Source organism: Sus scrofa, chromosome 7 (assembly GCF_000003025.6).
Source record: "Sus scrofa isolate TJ Tabasco breed Duroc chromosome 7, Sscrofa11.1, whole genome shotgun sequence".
Lineage (NCBI taxonomy): Eukaryota > Metazoa > Chordata > Mammalia > Artiodactyla > Suidae > Sus > Sus scrofa.
Window position 1 is genome coordinate 58,261,238 of NC_010449.5, and position 22,695 is coordinate 58,283,932.

The 22,695-nt window shown below is 50.9% G+C and overlaps 2 protein-coding genes and 1 long non-coding RNA gene across 13 annotated transcripts; 1 reads left to right on the forward strand and 2 right to left on the reverse strand.

Annotated features, from left to right (window-relative positions):
• Positions 524 to 7,764, reverse strand: NEIL1 (nei like DNA glycosylase 1). 9 transcript variants are annotated; one of them, XM_013978062.2, is made up of 10 exons: positions 7,318 to 7,764; positions 5,179 to 5,634; positions 2,940 to 3,059; positions 2,781 to 2,844; positions 2,423 to 2,522; positions 1,880 to 2,007; positions 1,522 to 1,549; positions 1,275 to 1,336; positions 969 to 1,131; positions 524 to 805 (listed from the first exon to the last, which is right to left on the reverse strand). In XM_013978062.2, exons 2-10 carry the CDS (start codon positions 5,610 to 5,612, stop codon positions 735 to 737), a joined length of 1,170 nt encoding a protein of 389 aa, XP_013833516.1. In that variant the 5' UTR covers positions 5,613 to 5,634; positions 7,318 to 7,764; the 3' UTR covers positions 524 to 734. The 9 variants fall into 9 exon arrangements, with proteins under 9 accessions (XP_013833516.1, XP_005666203.1, XP_020954687.1 ...); XM_005666146.3 differs by having other exon boundaries at positions 7,116 to 7,632; XM_021099028.1 differs by lacking the exon at positions 7,318 to 7,764 and adding an exon at positions 7,116 to 7,157 and having other exon boundaries at positions 5,179 to 6,675.
• Positions 7,220 to 18,428, forward strand: LOC102158857. Of its 3 annotated transcripts, XR_002345819.1 has the most exons (5): positions 7,243 to 7,866; positions 8,468 to 8,632; positions 17,114 to 17,338; positions 17,470 to 17,833; positions 18,149 to 18,428. It is a non-coding gene; the product is annotated as an uncharacterized LOC102158857 (long non-coding RNA). The 3 variants fall into 3 exon arrangements; XR_304481.3 differs by having other exon boundaries at positions 7,220 to 7,866; positions 8,510 to 8,632; positions 17,470 to 18,428; XR_002345818.1 differs by having other exon boundaries at positions 7,241 to 7,866; positions 17,470 to 18,428.
• On the reverse strand, positions 15,717 to 21,891 carry COMMD4 (COMM domain containing 4). Its single transcript, XM_001924389.6, has 8 exons — positions 21,812 to 21,891; positions 17,735 to 17,806; positions 17,452 to 17,517; positions 17,213 to 17,252; positions 16,806 to 16,925; positions 16,543 to 16,623; positions 16,086 to 16,262; positions 15,717 to 16,001 (listed from the first exon to the last, which is right to left on the reverse strand). Exons 1-8 carry the CDS (start codon positions 21,812 to 21,814, stop codon positions 15,961 to 15,963), a joined length of 600 nt encoding a protein of 199 aa, XP_001924424.2. The 5' UTR covers positions 21,815 to 21,891; the 3' UTR covers positions 15,717 to 15,960.

Sequence of the window (22,695 nt, forward strand, 5' to 3'; positions counted from 1 at the left end):
ATCCTCAGGCTTTGAGGGGGGAAGGTTTTATCCCAGGCATTTGGAGGCAGGGGCAATATTTAAGGTTATCTGTGCCTACAGGGTCTGGATTGCAGCCCCCTTGAGAGAGACTGGAGATACTGGTGACCATAAACTTGACAAAGAGAGGATGATATAACCAGCTCTTCCCCTGTGTCCACAGGCAGAGGGCCTGAGGCTGAGGAGTAGGCCTGGTTGATGGGTTCTGGCTGGCCCTCGTTAGGAGGCGAGCATTGACTAGTCTGGACCAGGCTGGGGGAGCAGCTGCAGCCCTGAGGAATCCTGGACTGGAGGCAGCCCTGGGCTGCGGGTCTCTGTACCACCTCTCGAGGGCTGTCCCTGCAGAGGCAGACTGTCCTTTGAGAGCCAGGACCTTGAGGCCTGGGATGAGGCTCAATCTGCCATGCGGAGGTAGTGGCCCTCCTGAACCCAGGGCTGGGCAGCAGGCCTCTCCACATTTAGCCTTCCCAGACCTCCTGCAGCCAGCCCAAGAAGTGCCAAGAAGTTCAAGTTTATCAGTTTATTAAAAATTAAAGCATTTTTATGTGGGCTTAAAAAGTGGGGAAGGTAGGGTATAATTAAAAACATCATAGTTGTATAGGGAATGGCTATAGGGCCAAGGGCATCCAGTTCCCTGCAACTTCTAGGAAGCCACACAGGCCAGATCCAGAGCAGGGCAGCAGGAAGGGGTGGATGCAGGCAAGGAGAACCTCCTGTTAAGAGGCTGATGTCCCCTCAGGCTCCAAGGATGGGGTGTCACCTGTGATCTTTTGGGGCCTGCGGCGGCCTAGGAGAACAGACGAGGGAGGCCACAGCTCAGACTGCAGGCTGAGGACAGCCCCGCCAGCTTCCTCCCACTGCACTAGCTGCCAGCCCCTCCTCTCCTGGAAAGCTTGTTTTGGTGGTGCCCCTTCCCTCTCTAGAGGAGGATGCCACCACAGAAGGCCTGCCTGAGGTTGCCTGTCGCCTCCTCCTCTTCCCTTTCTCAGGGACTAGGGGGGTTTCTGGGTCCTGTTGGAGGCTGGTCCCCTTGGGCTGCTGGGCTGTACTCTGCTCAAGGCCTCTCTGTGTCCTTCGTGTCCTTAAAGTGGCCTTGTTTTGAAGTGTAGGATCCTGGATGGAGAGAAAACAGGTCTCTGAGGAGCTCTAGCAGTTCAGAGAGAGGTTGGTTAGTACCCACCATTGGCAAGGGAAGGGGCTGCCCAAGAGCCTGGCCTGGGAGGCGTGCAGGGAGGAGGCAGCAGCAGGGAGCCTACCTCCACTCTGTCCTCAGGGCCCTGCTGTGCTCCCTTGGATTTCTTCTTGCGGGACTTGCCCCCTGTAAGACACTGATGCTGACGGGCTGGAGGGTCCGGTGGCCTCAGCCCTCTCTCTCCAGACTCCCACTTTCCCCCTCTGGGATGACTCCCAGAGTTGGAGGGGGGACCAGGATGGAGAAGGGTGCTCTAGCCCTTGCAGGCAACTAGTCCTTTCTGCTCTCTTATTGCATTAGAAGTAGCTTACCTTTGGGTGCCAGGGGTCCAGGATCCCCCTAAAATGGAATGAGGGGAATTCAGGAGTCAACCTGGCAGGGGGAGTTTTCCCTGGAGAGGCATAACTCACCTGTCCTTACAGATTAGTGAAGGCCCCCCCGCCCACGTCTAGGAAGCTTCTCTAACCATCCCCTCCCCACACAGGTCAGAGCCAACAGCAAGGTCACCCTGCCCTGGGCTGCTCCACTAGCTGCAACCCTGACTCAGAGGAGGGAAGGGGCACAGCACAGGGAAAGCTTAGACCCTCAGGCACAGTGTGACCCCAGCTCTTCCCATCCCACCAGCTTCCTTGGGTCTCCATTTTCCTGTGTGAGCATTAGAGCCCAAACCTGGAACCAGATGGTGCGGCCATGCCGGTCCCGCAGGGAGTTCATGCCCGGTGTGCCATAACACCGCAGCCAGGCTCGGAAGGCAGCAAAGTCCTCCTCCCTGCTCTCCGGCCCATAGCCTTTGCCCCCTGTGGGACAGAGGAACCGGGCAGAGGTCAGAGGGCTGACTTAGGCAGGGAGGAGGGGGCGCCTTGTTAGACTTGGCTCAGACCTCAGCTTCACAAGCTGATGGCCTGAGTCAGGAGGCCAAGGCTCTCCCTCCTCCAGCTGTGTGACCTCAGGCTGGTGTCTTCCCCACTCTGAGCCATGGCTTTCCCATCTGGAGTGGAGTGAAGAATCCTCACCCTGCCCGCCTCATGGGCGGCTCAGAGGACATAGACACCTGATAAGTGATGATAGGGAAGGAGATCTAGTCCACATATTTAGCAGCAACTAGGTCAATAAACTTCCATTCCCCAGGCAGGAACCCCCGGCCCAGAAAGGAGCAGGAACTGTCCTGGGTTACACGATATGCCGAAGCAGAGCTAGCTGACCCAGGCTCACCAAGCTGGACCACTTCCTTGGGCACTGAGTGGCACAGCTCCAGCAGGTCTGGGTTCTGCAGCTTGGCCTTGATCTTCTGGCTCAGGGTCAGCTCCGGACTCTGGAGAAAGGGCAGGGGTACGACCTAGCTGTTAGCGTGAGGCAGGACCACTCTGGGGGTGGCTGAACCCCTGGGGGGCTAGACTCCTTCTGAACTTGGCAGGACTTGGAGATAGTTCATCTGCCCCCATTACCCCCACATGCACACACGTTGTAGAGAAGAGAAAACAGGCTGGGAGCCAAGAAGGGCACTAAGCTGGAGACACCTGACCCACCATGTACTGATAGGTGTGTGGGCACCCCTATCCTGCACACTCACCAGCCTGTGCCGCTGCAGTGCCTCCAGAACCGTGCGGGCCTTCTCAAAGGGGGGTATCCTCAGCCTGCGGTGAGGTGGAGAGAGGGAGCCATGCTAAGCAGTGGGAATGTGGGTGCACCCAGCCACCCCTGTCCCCGTGCCCAAGGCCTGCCCACTGACCGGTGTAGGATCTCTGCCCGCAGATAGTTGCCAATGCCATTGAAGAACCTCTGGTCCAAGAGGGCCTCACAAATGGGCCGGTCAAAGGCCTTGTCTGCTAGGTTTCGTAACACATTCTCCCTGGAGGGACACAGCCTAGACACGTGACACCCATGCTACCCTCCCCACCTCCAACCCCTCCCTGCCTCCCAGTGGGTTAGGATCCTGTTCCTGGGTGCAAGGGAAGGAAACGGAGTCCCAGTTCCCGTTTTCCTGGCTTCGGTGGTATTTTGGCAGTGGGCACCTCACATTTCTGTTAAATAGGAACAACAATGTGGGATTTTAATTCATTACAAAAGATAAAAAAATACCAATCAAAAGCAACATGTGGAGTTCCCATCGTGGCTCAGTGGTTAATGAATCCGACTAGGAACCATGAGGTTGTGGGTTCGATCCCTGGCCTCGCTCAGTGGGTTAAGGATGCAGCGTTGCTGTAAGCTGTGGTGTAGGTTGCAGACGTGGCTCGGATCCCACGTTGCTGTGGCTCTGGCATAGGCTGGCAGCTACAGCTCTGATTGGACCCCTAGCCTGGGAACCTCCATATGCCACCAGAGCGGCCCAAGAAATGTCAAAAAGACAAAAAAAAAAAAGGAACATGTTCAAGAAAACCAATGAGGCGACATATGTGGTGTGTTTATCACCAAAGTGCCTCCAACTCAAGACAGTTTTTAGAACAAGGCAATCCCAGGATCTCAGGTATGCCCACAGTCTGGAACTCTTGTCTAGAAGTACTGGTTGGTTGGATGTGAGAACTTGACATTGGTGGGGTCACCTGCTTCAAGATGCTGAAGATCTCCCAGGCAGCTGTACTGGCTCTGTTTAGGAGGAGTGAGCGGGCAAGTCATGGCTGGTGAGTGCCTCAGCAGCCCGCATCCCACCTCCAAGGGTCATGGGTCGCCTCATCACCATAAGAATAAAAGCATCCTGTTTCTTTGTGAGTCATGGCAAGACTGACTCAGTGATGGGCACAAGGAGGATATGAAATAGGGGGCCAGAAGACAGTTTGGGGGTAAAGGTAAGAGTGGGTGGTCGGCCCCCCACAGACTTTGCAGCTGGAGGACCAAACAAATGGCCAAAGTGCTCATCATGTGAAAGAAACTTCAGAGCCAGCTGGCAAGAGTTAACCTTGTGGCATAACTTTCCAGAAAAGGTGAAATGGGAGAAATCCAAGACCTACACAGACGCTTTCCTAGGCATTCACGCAGGCTCATGCCCGGGAAGGCCTGGCGCCACAGTGTTCTGTGGTGCCAGAGATGCCCAGCCCACCCCAATGGGCAACCGAAGGCGTGCCTTCCCCGAGAAAGGGAGGACTTGCCAAGTCCACTCCAGGCCTTTGAGTTTGTGATACTTGGAACACTTCTAGAGGCATGCATGGCTGGCCTCAGCTCAAATGTCACCTGGGGTGGCCTTTCCTAATGCCACCTCCTCAGCCCAAAGTTATTTTCTACCTCTTGAATTGTTCTTCAAGCATGTGTCTATTTGAATTGGTCTGGTTTCCTTGTTCCCCTTGCCCTATCTGAACATTAGCTCTGTGGGAGCAGGGACCACATCCACACTGATCACTGCTGAACCCCCAACACTTAGAACTGGCCTGGCACGAAGCAGAGACTCATATGCATTTTACCTTGAGAGGAAAGGACGTGACTGACACTGTGTATCTTACGTGACCTGCATCACATCACAGGTGGAGCTGTAACCCCTCCCTCAGGCAGAAGACAGTCACAAAGAGCACGGGACACAGATCAGTGGGCAGGCAGAAGGTGGGAGACCACAGCCTGACTCAGAAACCATGTCTTTAGGCAGGCCCCTCCCCACCCGCTGGAAGCAATTTCCACTCAGCCTCCCCGCTTAACATCAAGTTGCTAAGCTCCCTCCCCCCCCCACACCTTTCTTGTTGGTTTCCAGAGAGTGCCAGAAGCAGTGTGGGATGCTGATCTGAGTCCCAGCTCTAACACTAAACTGGCCATGTCCTTAGGGCGTGCCTACCCATCCACCTCTTGCCCCTACCTCCTCCCACATCAGTTCTGGGTTTTGACATCCATTAGCTCAGGGGGCTGTCCCCAGGGAAGGACATTGTGTCTATAGATGAAGGGTCAGAGCCCAGAGAGGGCTGGAACTCACTTCTCATTGGCCAACGAGGCACTAACAAGCCAGGCCTGGAGCCCAGGACTATATTCATCACACCTGCTGCTGGCCCTACCTGAACTGCTCATACTCCAGCAGAACACACGGCCCACGGCCTGGATCCCACTCGCCTCCAAGTTCCCAGCGGCCAAAGCGACGGATGTCCACGAAGCAGAGGGCAAGTTGGGGGCTGGGTGGAGCCGTGTAAAAGCGCAGATGGGCATGGGGCGGCAGTGCATCTCTGGGCACCAGCTGGAAGGAGCCGGTCATGCCAAAGCGGAAGACAAGGGCCAATGGCTCCTGTGGGGGCTGGGCCCCAGGCAGGGGGCTCAGCGTCAGGCGCAGCTCCTTGCCTCGGGCCAGGGCTGAGATGTGGTAGGCACTGCTCTCAAATGGCACCTCAGGGTTGCGGCTGACAGGTGACTTCTCCACACACCCGCCAAACACCAGCTCCCCGCATGCTTCGTTCACAAAGTGGCTGGCCAGATGCAGCTCAGGGCCCTCAGGCATTCTGTGGGACGGGTGGCAGGCCCTGTGGGGTAGGATGACAACAGGTTGGGCCAGGTGTGCACCAAGTGAAGTAGGAATTAACACTCCCAGTTTTCATAGGAGAACCCAGAGCGTCAGAAGGGGCCATGGTTGGGGGTTCCCTTCAAGGCTCAGCGGTCAGCGAACCTGATCACTATTCACAAGGACACGGTTCTATCCCTGACCCCGCTCAGTAGATCTGGCATTGTCATGAGCTGTGGTACAGTTCGAAGTTGTGGCTCAAATCCTGAGTTGCTGTGGCTAGGTCAGTGGCTGTAGCTCCGATTTGGCCCATAACCTGGGAACTTCCATGTGCCCCCAATGTGGCCCTAAAAAGCCAAAAAGAAAAAAGAAAAGGAGGGGCCATGGTCAACTGGGGTTGGCAGGAGAGTCAGCTGGCTTGGCCACAGCCCCTGGCCCTCATCAGAAAATGCTGAGAAAGCTCAGGACACTGGGGAGCTCATTAACATCTTCCTCAAGCTTCCATGAATTCATGCTGATTTTAGAATAAAGTCCAGATCCTTCCTTGGGCCCATACTGTCATCTCATTTTCTCCCAGGCTCCCCCTACTCACTTGCTCCAAGCACACTCGTCTTCCCCCTCCCCCCCTGCCTTTGACCCAGCTGTCCCCTCTGAGAACACTTAAGAGAGGCCCTCCCCCCAACCCCCTACACGTCTTCCTTTCTTCCTGGCACTCCTAGAACCTGAAATAATTCCATTGTCTCTTGTCTGCCTCTACCTCCACTTCCACCCCTGAGTGGAAACTCTACTTTCTCATCACCCCACAGCTTGGAATTGGGCCTGCATCTGTTGCCACAGTGGCTGAGGAGATGTCCGCGCCTGGAAGATAAGAGCTGGAAAGTCCGATGTTTAGAGGCTCAGCCAGCAGTGAGGACGAGCCTGCCACCACCCACTGATCAGCACCATAGCGAGGACGAGGAAGAGTGAATGCATGGATGTCCAGGCACATCAGCACTGGAGTCAGGTCCACAGGACTCCGAGGCAGGTGGCCAGAGGCATCAGGAAGGGCTCCCCAAGCTCCAGGCTGTGGTCCGGAGGGGAATAGGAAACCGCCCAAGTCAGCGCCTCGGCAGAGAGAGGCAGAGGCGGACTCCCTCACCGTGGCCAGTTCCCACCTGGCTGAGGGAGGAAAGTCTGCCACTTGCCCCTTCTCCAGTGCGTTGCGAGATCGAAGACGAAGGTGTGTTTTGGGCGGAGGGGGGCATTTAGCCAGGGCAGACTCCTTTGCCCTCGCCTACCCCCACCCTCAGCGCCGCCCCGTTTCGCTGGAAAAGGTGAACTTCCAAGTTCCTAATTTCTCCAGGGACCGGCAATCTAAGGCTCGCCTCCCACCCACTCTTCCATCCACCCCTCCCTGCCCCCACCTGTCCTGGGTTAACCCTGGCTCCGTCCTTCCCAAGGCCCCCAATCCCGTCCTCTCCTCGGCTCTGCTGCACAGACACCCCCACTCCCGCCGGAGGCTACCTGCGCCCCTCCGCGCCAGCTGGCAGTCACTACGGGGTTAAGGCCGGGGGCGGAGCTGCGCCTAGGAGCACGCTGGGAGCCGTCGTCGCTGCTCCAGCGCCCGCTGGGAAGTGTAGTTCCTCAGGCAGGTGGCAGAGACTGTTCAGGATGGGGTCCCCAAACTGGGGAGCCTAGGAGGTGGGAAAAGCTTTGGGGTAGTCACCTGGCCGGGAGGTGGCAGAAGAACCTGGCTTCCCGCTGCCCAGCGACGGCAGGGTCCGGGGTCAGGCGTGAGGGCCCGAGCTGCTGCTGTTTCTGTGGCTGAGGGAAGCCACCCGGCTAGTCCCGGACAAGCTCAGCGCTCCGGGCAGGGAACAGTAGCAACTGAACCGAAGCAGAGGCGTCTGCAGCTGTGCGCAGGGTGGGAACAGGTGCTCGGAAAAAAAAATGCAGTTCTAGGGACCGATGGTGGGCCTAAGTATCAGCTCAGACACAACAAAAACAAAAACATCATCACCACCTGTGGGGTGGGAAATGCAGCGAAGCAGCAAAAAGTAGGGGCCCTGAGAAGCAGAACCCACTTCCGATGTGGGGGAGGGGCTCTCTGCGATGACATTTAGGCTGAAACCTCAGAAGCAAGCCATCTGAGCAAGGCAAAGAAAGGGGACACTCAGTACCGCGAGTGGAAGGAACTGCCAGTAAAGAGGCCTAGAGGCCAAAAAGCGATTGGTCTACTACAGCAGGCCCCTGCTGTTGAAGTCAGTGCTGGGAGGTGAGGACAGACACAAGCAAGGTCAGATCAGGTCTGGCCTCTGGAAGTATCTGTAAGGAGTTTGCATTTCATCCTACATGTAGTGGGTGCTGGTGCCTTACCCACAGCCTGGATTTGCTCCCTTCATACTCCTACTTCCTCTCCTTCATCTGTTTTTCCATTTATTTTGACAAGTATATTAAAGTAAATTGACAAATTATGACATTTCACCCCTAAAATTTAGGCATACATCTCTAGAAAGCGATATCCTACAAAGCCACAGTACTGTTATCAAACCTAACAGTTAACAATAACTTCTTAATATCATCTAATATGTAGCCCACCTTTGGATTTTCCTAATTGTCCACAAAATGTCTTTATAGCTAGTTTCAAGTTCAAGGCAGAGTCCAAACAAGGATTATATTTCTCTTTAGTCATTTTTAATCTATTTAGACTCACCCTACCCACTTCACCTCCCTTTTTCTGGTCTTCATGATACTGACCTTTGTGAAGAATCAAAGCCAGTTGTCTCTGAGATGCCCCATCACATTCTGGATTCATCTGATGTTTCATTGGGTGTCATTAATTTGTTCCTCTATCTGTGGTTTTCCCTGCACACCAGGAAATTAGATCTAAAGGCTCGAAGATAACATATATCTCCTAGGTGCTGCCGTGTTCTCCAAATTGCATCAGATAAGGAGGCACACAACATCTGGTTGTCTCACTTTAGTGAGGCTGAAGTTGATCACTGATGAGGCTGTGACAGCCAGACTTCTGCATTGTAAAGGTATGTTTCACACCTTATAACCACTAAGTAATCTATGGGTTGATTTCATTTCTTTGTTGTTGTTGGTCTTTTTTTGTTTAAATTAACGTAAAATTTACCTATAGTAAAATTCATCTTTTTTAGTGTGTGAGTTTTGACAAATTCGTATACTCACATATGAATTTGCCCATGCACTCCTTTATTTATTTATTTTGGGGGTCACACCAGTGGCATTTGGAAGTTCCCAGGCTAGGGGTCCAATCAGAGCTATAGCTGCCAGCCTACACCACAGCTCATGGCAGTGTCAGATTCTTAACCCACTGAGTGAGGCCAGGGATCGAACCCGTGTCCTCATGAATACTAGTCAGATACTTAACATGCTGAGCCATGAAGGGAACTCCCATGTACTTTTTTAGTTAATACTTCCATGGTACTCACTGGGCAACCACTGATCTGTTTTTCTGTTACTGTGGTTTTGCCAGTATCACACACAGGTATGCCTCATTTTACTATGCTTCATAGATATTCCTTTTTAAAAAAAAAAATTGAAAGTTTGTGGTAATCCTGCATTATCAGATGATGGTTAGTACTTTTTAGCAAGAAAGGATTTTTAAAAATTTTATTTAAGTATAGTTGATTTTTAGTGTTGTGTTTCTGCTGTATGGCAAAGTGATTTAGTTATACATTTATATATGTGTGTGTGTGTATATATACATTTCTCACATTTGGACACAATGCTATTGAACACTTAATAGACTATAGTATAGTGTAAACAAAACTTGTCTATGTGCTGGGAAACCAAAAAGGTCATGTGACTTGCTTTATTGCCATGTTTGCTTTACTGCAGTGTTCTGGAACCAAACCTGCAGTATTTCTGGGGCGTGCCCATATATGGAAGCTTTAATATGTAGCCTTTTGAGTCTGCTTTCCTTCTCATGCCCTAATGCACTTGAGATCCATCCACCTTATGCTTAATAGTTCATTCCTTTTTATTGCTGAGTAGCAGTCCACTGTATAGACATATCAGAGTGTTTATCCAGATGAGGGACACTGGGTGGTTTACATGAGGCAATTCTTTAGCACCTCGTAAATACCCAGTTTCATCACATCAACCTTGCACCTTTATCATCATTAGTGACCTTGCCTCAATTCTGCATTTAATTGGCAGTTACAAAATGGTGATGTTCTATCATTCTTTCTACATTAGCTGGAATTCTTTTGTGAAGAAGAGCCTTACTTCATTGATTAGGGTTATTTGGTTATTCTGAAATACTAAAAAGACAGGATACATTCTGAAATCTTTCTCTTTAATTATCAAGTTTTAGACTAAGAATTTGGCGCAGTAATAGCCAACAGTGACAAATTAATAAGGACTTGGTGGTAGGGAGTAGATATTTCCCTTTTATGGACTCCTGGATTTTTTCATATTCAGTATCTTTAAATCTGTTGCAATCTTTACCTCTCCCCCTATTTCTTGAAAGAAAATTCTTTAGCACCTCGTAAATACCCAGTTTCATCACATCAACCTTGCACCTTTATCATCATTGGAGACCTTGCCTCAATTCTGTATTTAATTGGGAGTTACAAAAACCGGTGATTTGGAGTTCCCGTTGTGGCGCAGTGATTAACGAATCCAACTAGGAACCATGAGGTGGTGGGTTCGATCCCTGCCCTTGCTCAGTGGGTTAATGATCCGGCGTTGCCGTGAGCTGTGGTGTAGGTCGCAGACGTGGCTTGGATCCCGCATGTTGCTGTGGCTCTGGCGTAGGCTGGCAGCTACAGCTCCAATTCAGCCATTAGCCTGGGAACCTCCATATGCCACGGGAGCGGCCCTAGAAAGGGCAAAAAGACAAACAAAAAACCCAAAAACCGGTGATTTTCTTTCATTCTTTCTACATTAGCTTTCTACATTATATTAGTCTTTGGGGCTATACAAACAAGGAAGTACAACTTCCCATCCTTAAGAGAGAACATAAGACAGTTCTCTTTTGGCACACAGGGTTAGGGATCCAGTGTTTTTATGGCAATGGCTTGGGCCACTGCAATGGCTTGGGTCACAGCCACAGCAACTTGGGATCTGAGCTGCGTCTGCGACCTACACCACAGCTCACGGCAACGCCGGATCCTGAACCCACTGAGTGAGGACAGGGATCAAACCCGCAACCTCATGGTTCCTAGTCAGATTCATTTCCAATGCACCATAATGGGAAATCCTCATATTATACATTTGATGAGACTTAGAACTTTCCTTGTGACTTTTCCCTGCCACTTTGTGTTTTGTTTATTCCCTGCTTTTCATTTTTGTCTTCTTTTCCTTGTCCTCCTGTGGGAAAGAATACCTTTGAGAATTCTGGTTTGACTTACCTATACTGTTTTTGAGTGTATTACATTGTGTGGCCTTTGGAGTGGCTGCTCTAGATATCACACTATACATATATACACAGGTATTTACTTGTCACAGTTCACTGGTATCCACACTTTATCAATTTGAATAAAGTGTAGAAACATTCATCTCCTTTCACCCGTCCTTGTCTGTAATAACCTTAAATATCTCCTCTATGTACACTGAGAGCCACATCCAACAGTGTTCTATAAGTTTGCCTCAACTGTCAAACAGATTTCAAAATACTCAAGGAAAGTCTATTGCATTCGTGCTTTTACTCTTTCCATTGTTCTTCCTTTCTGATGTTTCAAGATTTCTTCTATCATTTCCTTTCTGTTTAGAGATCCTGTTTTAACCTATTTTTAGGTTAGGTCTACAGGTGACAAATTATGTTAGTTATCCTTCATGTGAAAATGCTTTGACGTCCCCCTTTACTTTTTTTTTTTTTTTTTTTTTTTTGTGATTGCATTCAGAAGTTCCTGGGCCAGGGATTGAACCCACACCACAGCAGTGAACTGGGCCATTGCAGTGAAAACAGTGATTCTTAACCCACTGCACCAAGGAAATTCTTCCCTCTTTTCTTTTCTTTGGTCTTTTTTTCAGGGCTGCACCTGCGGCATATGGAGGCTCTCAGGCTAGGGGTCGAATCCAAGCTATAGCTGCCGGCCTACACCACCACGACAGCAACACTGGATCCAAGCCTTGTCTGTAACCTACACCACAGCTCACAGCAATGCCAGATCCTTAACCTACTGAGCAAGTCCAGGGATCGAACCATCATCTTCACGGATACTAGTCCAGTTCTTCAACCACTGAGCCACGAGAGGAACTCCTGTGGTCTTTTTAATGATGGCCATTCTAACAGGTGTGAGGTGAGCTCTCATTGTGGTTTTGATGTGAGTTTCTCTGATGATTAGCAATGTTGAGCATCTTTGCATGTGCCTATTGGCCATCTCTATATCTTCTTTGGAAAAATGTCAATTCCAAATCTTCTGCCCGTTTTCTAATTGAGTTGTTTGGTTTTTTGATTTTGAGTTGTATGAGCTGTTTACACATTTTGGATATTAACTCCTTATCAGTCATATCATTTGCAAATATTTTCTCCCATTCTGTAGATTATATTTTCATTTTGTCAGTGGTTTCCTTTCTTGTGCAAAAGCCTTCAAGTTTAATTAGGTCCCGTTTGTTTATTTTTGCTTTTGTTTCCTTTGTGTTAGGAGACAGATCCAAAAAAAATATTGCTACCATTAATGTCAAAGAGTGTCCTACCTATGTTTTTTCGTGTACTATCATATCCGGCATTACATTTCGGTCTTTAATCCATTTTGAATTTATTTTTGCACATGGTGTGAGAAAAATGTTATAGTTTCATTGTTTCACTCTCCCTTTACTCTTGAGGTGATTGTCACTGAATACAGGATTCTTGGTTAACACGTCTTTTTTTCTGGGGCCTGAAAAATGTGCTTCTAGTTTCGGCCTCTGTGGTTTCCAATGAGATCCAGTCATTCAAATCGTCCTCCTGTATGTAAGGAGGACTATTTGATCTTGCTGATTTCATGATTTGTTTTCTTTCCTTCAGTACTCAGAAGTTTGATATGCTGTATTTTGACATAGCTTTCTTTGGGTTTAACAAGTGTGGGGTTCATTCAGCTTCTTGACTCTATAGGTTTGTGTCCTTTGCTAATTTCACAAAATTTTAGCCATTCTTTCTTTGACTATTTTTTTCTGTCTTGCCCTCTTTCTCCTCACCCTTTGTGACTCTGATGACACAAATACTAGGTCTTCTGTTATAGTCTTACAGGTCCCTGAGGCTCTGTTTTACTGGGGGGTTTTGTTTGCATTTCAAGTTGTCTTCTCTCTGTTGTTCAGATTGGGTAATTTCTATTGATTTATGTGCAAATTCACTGATTCTTTCTTTTGCTATTAAGTCCATCCATTGAGATTTTTACTTGAGTTACTATAGTTTTCAGTTTTAAAATTTCTATCTGAAAAAAAAAGAAGAAAAAGGAGTTCCATCGTGGCACAGTGGTTAATGGACCTGACTAGGAACCATGAGGTTGCGGGTTCGATCTCTGGCCTTGCTCAGTGGGTTAAAGATCCGGTGTTGCCATGAGTGGTGTAGGTTGCAGATGCAGATTAGATTCTTTTTTTTTTTTTTTTTTTGGTCTTTTGTCTTTTTTGTTGTTGTTGTTGCTATTTCTTGGGCCGCTCCCGCGGCATATGGAGGTTCCCAGGCTAGGGGTTGAATCAGAGCTGTAGCCACCGGCCTACGCCAGAGCCACAGCAACGAGGGATCCGAGCCGTGTCTGCAACCTACACCACAGCTCACGGCAACGCCGGATCGTTAACCCACTGAGCAAGGGCAGGGACCGAACCCGCAACCTCATGGTTCCTAGTCGGATTCGTTAACCACTGCGCCACCACGGGAACTCCCAGATTAGATTCTCATTGCTGTGGCTGTGGTGTCAGCCAGCAGCTCCAGCTCCGATTCAACTCCTAGCCTGGGAACCTCCATGTGCTGCAGGTGCAGCCCTAAAAGACAAAAATAAAATTTAAAAAATAAAATTTCTATCTGGTTCTTTATATCTTCTATTTCTCTGCTGAGACTTGAGGCATTTTTAGGGTGGCTGATTTAAAATACGTGGCACAGGATCCTGACATTTGAGTCACTTTGGTCTTGGCATTTGTAGTCATTTTTCATTCAAGTTGAGATTTTCTTGGTTCTTAGTACAATCATTTTTTTCCAATGGAATCCTAGATATTTGGAGTATTATGAGGCTGTATCTTATTTAAATCTTCTTTTAGCAGGCCTACTCTGACCTGGTGCCAGTGGGGAAAGGCCTATGCCACCTCCTCCCCACCAGATGGGATGCGGGGTCTAGGCTCCCACTCAGCCTTTGTGGGCAAGAATGGAAGAGGGGCTGCAGTTCTTCCGCAGGTGTGGCTGGGGTACAGCTGATCCTGTCTGTAACTTGCCTGTCTTGCTGAACTGTCCCTTTTCTGGTCCTCTGCCTAGAGAAAGCAGGCTTTTTGGGGGGCTTCTTTTGTGTGTTGGTGTTTCCAGGTGACCAGCATCTCTAGCACCTGGCTTGGGATACATAAAGCAAAAAAATCTAGGAGTTCCCGTTGTGGCTCAGTGGTAACGAACCCCATTAGTATCCATGAGGATGCAGGTTCGATCCCTGGCCTTGCTCAGTGGGTTAAGAATCCAGCATTGCCACGAGCTGAGGCTTAGGTCACAGACATGGCTGGGATCTGGCATGGCTGTGGCGTAGGCAAGCAGCTTCAGCTCCAATTCAACCCACAGCCTGGGAACTTCCGAATGCCCCCAAGTGGCCCTAAAAAGAGGACCAAAAAAAAAATCTAAGGAATTCTCTGCTTCAGTTTAGCCAGTCTGCCTTCTTCTCGACACCTCTCATAGTCTTGTTTGTTTGTTTGTCTTTTTTTTTTTAGCTATTTCTTGGGCTGCTCCCGCGGCATATGGAGGTTCCCAGGCTAGGGGTCGAATTGGAGCTGTAGCCACCAGCCTACGCCAGAGCCACAGCAACGCGGGATCCAAGCCACATCTGCAACCTATACCACAGCTCGCGGCAACGCCGGATCGTTAACCCACTGAGCAAGGCCAGGGATCGAACCCACCACCTCATGGTTCCTAGTCGGATTTGTTAACCACTGCGCCACGACGGGAACTCCTCTTGTTTGTTTTATATATAATGTCCAAGGTTTTTAGTTGTATCTAGTGGGAAGAATATAGAGAAGCCCATTTGTTCTACTTTTTCAGAAACAAAAGCCTGAAGGGGAGTCAGTCCTGATCTCTTTGATGCTTCAGTTCTATCTTTAGCCAGTAGGACTTCTTTGATAGCTTCCTCGTACCCCCAAATGTTCTAGTCTCATCTTGTACTCTCCGTGCCCCAGCCCTGCAATCAGTCTCTTCCACAAGGGCTCCTGGCTGGCCTAAGCCTGTCCTGGGAGGCCACTGTCTCAGTCTGTTCAGGTGGCTGTAAGAAAATGCCATGGACTGGGTGCTTCAACAACAGACATGTATTTCTCACAGTTCCAGAGGCTGTGAGGTCCAAGTTAGAGGCAGAATCAGTTCTTGGACAGGGCTCTCTCCTGCCATGTTAGACAGCTGTCTTCTTGCTCTGTTCTCATGTGGACTTTCCTTGGTACCAGCTTGTAGGGAGAGAGAATCTGCCTTCCTTTCCTTAGAAGGCGCTAATCCCATCCTGAGGGTCCCCCTCTCATGAACTCACCTAAACCAAATGACTTCCCAAAGGAAAAACCATCTCCTAAAACCATCTCACTGGGGGTTAGGGCTTTGACATAGGAATTTGTGGGAGAAGGGGCCACAAACATTCAGCCCATTACCCCTGATTGAGGCCTGTGCCCATCTCGCTTCCTAAACAAGGAGACAGTGAGGCAAGGGCTCTCTCCTTTCTCTGCTTGGGATGGCTGGGGCTAGGGCCATACGTGCTGCCAGCCTAAGGACGAGGCCAGCCCAGAGAGGGTAGAGCCAAGAGCATCATAGGACTGGGAGCTAGAACCGGGATTTTCCTACCTAGAGACAAGCTGTTTCACTTTGGTCATCATCTGCCTCCCCCTGACCTGCCTCAATCAGCAGTTAAGAAGATGTACGACGGATCCAGGAGGTCCACATATCACTTGGTCTTTCTCATGAAAAACCTTTACTCTGAACCCAGAAGAAACCCATGCACACACTCCTTTACACGTCTCACACTTCTTTTATTCTTCCTGCTTGTGAAAAGCACTGACAAGTGCCGTTCAAGGGGGAGGGAAGGCGATGCTGGAAAGCTTCCCCAGATCCCTATGCTGAACTCTCTCTCAGGCGATAACCAAGGAAGCCAGAGATCCAGGAGGCCAGGCGCCCAGGGTCCTGGACCTGAGGCCACCCCATAAAGAGGAGTTCAGAGGGCAGCTCCACATGGGCTCCAAAACACTCTCCTCCTCAGCCCAGGGAGCTCATCAGGGCCTGGGCCTGCTTCAGTTCTGCAGGGGAAGAGGTGGGCAGGTGGCGGCAGTTAGGCAGGCACTGGGAGGGGCCCTTACCCTCCAGGTACAGCTGAGGCTCACCTGCCAGGAGGACCTGGAACTTGTCTGCTGAGAGGGACATGGCAACAGGCTGGGCTGGGGCACCCGCAGCCGCTGCCACCTCCAGCCGCAGGTGCACCATGGGCTCTTCCACGGAGTACAGCAGGCTAGAGCTCACGGTGTAGTCCACCCTCCAGCCCACGCCTGCCAGCCTGTTCACTGTGAGATGGAGAGGGGCTCAGGGCCACAGTCAGGGGAGCCAGGCAGCCCTCGGCCCACACCCTGGCTCAGCCCTGGCCTGCGGGCTTTGAGAGACTCTCATCCCTCTGATGCGGGAGCTCAGATTACCCACTGCAGATCTCAGGAAAGAAAGCTGGGCTGGAATCAGGAATCACATGGCTTGACATGTGAGAAATCTTTCTGGAGACAAGGACCTCTGGAGCCACATGCACTTTCTAGAATGGAGCCCAGCCCCCACTCTGGCCCACCCAACACTCACCTCGCAAGCTGCAGGCCCGAAGGTGCTCCTGCAGGGGGCTTTGCTTCTCCTCGTAACAGCGACACAGGCTGGCCGCATGCTCTGGGGTGGAAGGGAGGTGCCCTGAGCTAGCAGAGGGGCACTGGGACTTAAGCTGCTCAGAGGGCAGCTCTCAGACTCCTGGCCCAGAGAGGGTGAGGTGCATCTCTGAGTCACACAGCCTAACCTCTGCCCAGCACCCCTTGGCCCTCGGGTCACCCACCTGCCTGCCCTTGTCCCTGTACCTTTGGGCAGCCCCAGCTGCTGCAGCTCACTGGACAAGGACTCGCCATCCACACTGTGCTTGGCCGCGCTGGAGAGGATGAAACTCAGCACTGCCACTGTGGCCTTCACATCGCCCGACTCTGGGGGGACGCGTGGGTGGAGTGGAGGGTGTCACTGTGGCCTCAGCCACCTCCTTGTGGCCCTACTCTCTTCAGCTCAGAGCCCCCAGGCCTCCTTGAGCCACGAGCACCACTACTGCCTCGCCAGGAGTTGGCCGAGGGCGCTGAGGGTGGCCATGTCTTTCTTCCCTCATGCTCCTCTGAGGCAGTGGGTCAGGGCCGGCTGCTGGGAGGACATGCCTCTGTTCCAGGCCCCAGGCCAAGTACCCAGGGTCGCCCGAAGGTCTGTGAACTTCGGGGGTACTCACCAAACCTGGCATCAGCAGTGAGCTTCAGGATCTTCTCATACTACGGAGAAAGGAGGCCCTCAGGGAGCGCCGGACACCTGTGCACCAGCTCCGCCCCTGGCCCGCATCCTGCGGTGAGGATGCCAGGTATCCAGGGAGGGCGGGAGGGGGTCACCCACCTCCCCGTGTCTGGCTCACTTTCAGGGCAGCGGGGGGGGGGGGTCCACAGGGTCATGGGGATAGTGGGGCGCTGCACTCACATCGATTCCCTGTCCCAGAAGGTCCTTCAGCACCTGGCTACACAGCAGCCTCAGCTTCACGGAGGACTGAAGGGAAAGGCCTTGCATCAGCCAGACCGACCCTCCTCGCCCCTCCACGCTGGGCGGCTGGTTCCAAGAGGGCTGGCATGTGAGCAGTCACTCAACGTGTGAGGACAGCCCAAGAGCAAGGAGGCCTCAACCCCAGAGTGACCTCGCCACCCTCCACCCTGAGCCCCATCGGCAGTCCTTCCCTCCCCCGCTCCCCAGACCCCGTGCACTCAACAATCTTGGCCAGCGTGCTGATCTCTGCCAGGACCCAGTCAGGACAGTCCAGATCACCACAGAACCGGAACCTCTGCGAGGGAGTGAGGCAGGCGGTCAGGTGAGGGTGAGGAGGGCGGGCTGAGGCATAGCCAGGTGTCCCTCACTACTGGTCCTCAGCGTCCCTGCTCCCTGTCCAGGATGGATGCCCTCTGGCCATTGGCTCTCCCCCCACTGGCAGGCTGTTTGGAGAACCCTCCTTTACTCCCTCGGCCCCCAGGCCTCGTTCTAATGCCTGTCCTACATATTCATCTGCTCAGCAAACACTGGGCACCTTTGCGGGAGGGGGCAGTGCTGGGGCACAGCATGGAACAATGCAAAGTCCTCAGGAGGCCAGTGACCACTCGCGTCTCCTCTTTCCTCTCTCCCCCTGCAGCCGCACGGACTGCCCTGCTGCTCCTGTCTCTCCTGCTTCACTCGGGTCTCTGCTCAAGACACCTCTTTCTATGGATTTTCTCTAATGACGCTTTCTAGACCCTCACACAAGGAAATGTGCGGGGGTGGGGGGGCCAGGGGATGCGCTCATTATCTTGAGCATGCTCATATTTTCATATACATGTCAATGCTTACGGAACTGTATGATTACATATGTATGGTTTGTTTCATGTCATTTTCATCTCAAGGAAGCTGTTAAATAAAACAGCTCTTCTGCTCAAGGCTTGCTTTCTTGATCTCCACAGCATCTACCACAGCATATATCACCCAGGGTCCTGGACCTGAGGCTGTTATTACTTACTTAAGGTCCAGCTCCTCTGTTAGAATGTGCACACCTGGGCAACCACATGTTGACAATATCCTCCACCCCGCCGCCCACCCTCAATCAACTGTGCTTCATCCTGTTTGCCTGGCAAAGCTCTAATGCTCAGCAATACACACGGTCATCTTTCCACGCCTCCACCTGGGCTGCTTACAGATGATGGAAACAAACCCCTGCAGATGTGACACTGTGAATCTATGTTCTCTCGATTCTGCTGGGCCCAGTGCAGCCCCGGAACTCCACGTCCTCTGCCTAGCCCCACCGTTCACCTTATCAGTCACTTCAGACATGCTCCACGACCCTTCAACTACCAACCCTCCTACTCCTTTTCACCTGCCACCCTACGGCCCACGATGACACCTGACCCCCCCATGCTGGGGCTTCTACATGGGCCTCCAATGAGGTCCTCTAGCCAGGGTCGCAAATGACTTTTGCCACCAAATCCAGTCTTCTTCCTTAACGCCTCGGCAGCATGTGACACAAACCCACCTCTCCTGAAGCAGCATGCTTTCCTGGATTTCTCCCTCTGGCCTGGCCTCTGGCTCATGTGCTGGCTCACCCTCTGTTCCCCAGCCACCAAATGGTGATCTCAGCAGAATGCCTGCTGTCATTACCCTGGGGCAGGGGTCTGGAACCGAAGGTGAGATGAAGAATGTTAAGGGCAGTCCGGCACTTCTTTCTCTATTTCAGTGGTTTTTAACCTTTTTGTGCCATGGACTCACCTGGCATCTAGTGAAGTCTGTAGGCCCTTTTCAAAACAATATTTCGTCGTTATTTTTAAAATATGGAATGCTTCACGAATTTGCATGCCATCCCTGTGCAAGGGCCATGCTAATCTACTGTGTATCACTCCAACACAAAAAAAAAGGTATTTTGGTTCCTTTTTTTTTTTTTTTTTTTTGGCTGCACCTGCAGCATACGAAGTTCTGGGGCCAGGGATTGAACCACACCACAGTGGTGTGTGTGTGTGAACATTGGATCCTTAGCCTACTTCACCACCAGGGAACTCCAACAGTGTTTTTAAATGTATAAAATACATAGAAAAAACCTACACAGTAAAAGAAACAAATTGGTGATGTGACATGTTTCAAGTCTAATTACCATAGTAATTTAGAAATAACCATAAACAATATGTAAACAATGCCAACAGCTGTAGTGTGATACAAAAATATCTATTATTATGACAAAGTCAGAGGTGCTGCTAATAGTAGTGGGTTTGCTGCCAACACACAAAACCAAAAGAAATACTAAATTTCAGTTTGAAGTTAGTGAAAATTAAGATGTAATATTTTTCCTAAGTTCAAGGGCCCCTGACTTCTACCCATAGCTGTCTTCTACCATCCCTGTATTTTTTCTGACTTCTACCATTATTGACATTACAATGTACTATTTACATTTTTACCATAAGTACATGTTCCTTGTGCAGGTTCTTTCTTTCCTTTTTTTTTGCTTGTTAGGGTCGCACTGGCAGCATATGGAGGTTCCCAGGCTAGGGGTTGAATTGGAGCTACAGCTGCCGGCCTACAACACAGCCACAGCAATGCCAGATCTGAGCCGCGTCTGCAACCTACACCACAGCTCACGGCAACACCAGATCCTTAACCCACTGAGCGAGGCCAGGGATCAAACCCACAACCTCATGGATCCTAGTCGGATTCGTTTCCGCAGCACCACGATGGGAACTCCTGCAGTTTCTTAAAATGCTGGTGTTTCTCTAGCTTATGTTGTAGGCCATCTCTTCCCTACTCACATTCTCACTGAGACAGGTTACATATTTTTAGGGTTCAATGATCATCTTTGTGCTGAGAACTCCCCAGAGCATAACTGCCATTGTATTCTTCTGAGCTCCAGACCCTTAAGTTCAATTATTACATTTTTAATTTTTTGGCCTCACCTGCATCATGTGGAAGTTCCCAGGCTAGCGAGTGACCCTGTGCCACAGCAGTAACCAAAACCACAGCAGTGACAGCACCAGATCCTTAACCTGCTGAGCCACCAGGGAACTCCCAAACCCTTAATTCAGGACGAGCCAGCTGCACCTGGAGCTCAGAAACCTCACTCAGCATGAATCAAAATAACTGGTGCTCTTCGTGCTGAAATCTGCCCCCTGCCACCCCACCCAGCACGACTACCTGGGAACCAAGCCCAGACCTCTCCCATTCCCTTTTTCCTCATGCATTTAGTCCATGAGTCCTGCTGATTCCCTCCCCCCTCTCTCCACCCTATCTGAAGCCATCACCATCTTCTGAGGGGTCTGCTGCCCCAGGCTGGGCTCCCTGTTCCCCTCTTGCTCCCTCCACAAATCAGCTTAAAGGCTCTTCCTAACTTCCCAGTGTCCTCTTCTTAAAGTCCAGACTCTTCTGTGTGACTCTCAAGACCCAGCAAGCTTCCGTCTTTGCCTACCTGTCCAGCCTCATCTTTCACTAATAGCCTCCAGTTTCTACTCTTCCAGGTGGTGAATTGCATTCATTCCTAGGGAATCATGCTCTCTCTCACCTAAATTCTTTGACTGCTGTTCCCTGTCTGAAGATACAGCCTCCTGACAACCCCCCTACACAATCTGTACCGCACTCAGCTAGCTTTCTTCCCTACTCCAGGGTCCTTGGGTGATGTCATCCTCTGGAAGCCTTCCTGACACTTTGCACAAGGCAAGTTAGGCCCCTTCCTCTCACATCTTAACTATGACTGCCCATTCAAGCTGCCAACTTTGCCCTTCCCTCCTGCAGTTGAAGACCCAGTGCCTGGCACAGTGCATGGTATAAAACAGGCACTCACAATCTGCTGAAGGAATGAATGGATGGATGAGTTGGGAAGTCCCCACCCCAAACCTACTCCTTTCTGGCTCTGGGAAGAATGAAGGGTTTTTCTAATAATGCAGAAGACCGCGCCTAATTCCAAGCAAGTTTTTCTCCAAGTCCCACAGGAGGGCTGGTAAGCGGGCACCTTTGGGAGGACCTACTGGGGCAGCGGAAGGCTTGAAGGGACAAGCCCCAGGCCCTGTCCCTGCCCCGGCGGGTGTGGGCCTTTCCTTACCGCGGAGGCACTCCAAGCCGGCCTGCCTGCCCTGTCCTACCCATCCTGATGGGGAGAGGGTGGAGGGGGGCTTTTCTCTATCAGACCCTCGGCCCTCAGGACTGCACCCAAGCGCCCGCTGCACGGCCTGGACAGACTGTCCAGCTCCTCGCACCCGGCGCGCCACCATCCCCACAGCGGTGAGATTTGGAGGCTCCTGCCCTGCCCAACCCCAGCACCCGATGCCTCGCATTACCCCTCATCCCTCACCATCGCTCCAGGAAGCCCGCGCCGGGGACGGTCTCCTTCCTGTCGTTCCTGGTCAGCTGATGCTGCGGTCACGTGACGCCGGGGCGGGGCTTTCTCCGAAGGGGCGGGGGCGACTCGCCCTGACCTGGCCTCCCCGGGCCGAGCGCGGGGGCGACCTAGTCCCCCAGAACCTTTCCCCGGAAAGAACTGGCTCCAACCCCCAGGCTAAGAAGAGAACCAAAACTGTAGGAGGAGGGAGTGGAAGCCCTTAAATTTGTTCGTTTTAAGGGAGTGGGAGCCCAGAGCCGGGTGTGACACTTAGAATCGATCCCTTCTGCTGGGCTATTCCGGTCGTTTCTATGGTTTGAGTCAGTAAGCAATGCCATTATGTATAGCGGTGCGCTGTGGCAGGACATATTTCTAAAACTTCACTGGACTAAAATATACACCCAAGAAATTGTACATAGTGTAAGCACAAAGCATAATGAATTTTCCTAAACTCCTTCTTAGGTGACCCTCAACCCAGCGAACCAGTGATCCCTGACTTAGGAGGAGACTTGGACCCACTGCCTTTTAATTGAAACTGTTCACTTGGTGTCAGACTGCTCCATAAATAGAAAAAGATGGAAAGCTTCCTAATTAGTGATAAAATTGATCTCACTTATAAAGAGCTTTTTAAAAATCATAGACATCATGTTGAAGTCAATGGTGTGTTACAACACATCATGTTAAAGAAAAATTTTAAGGGTATAAGAAAGGTTCCACTTATATTTTATCCTCTCAATAGCTTAAAGAGGAAGAGTATGGATAGATTTGGGGCAGCACTTATTTTATTAAAAAGGAGAAAAAAATTGGTGATGCATGAAAACTGCCTTAAGTTGATAGAGTATTTGAAAACCAAAACA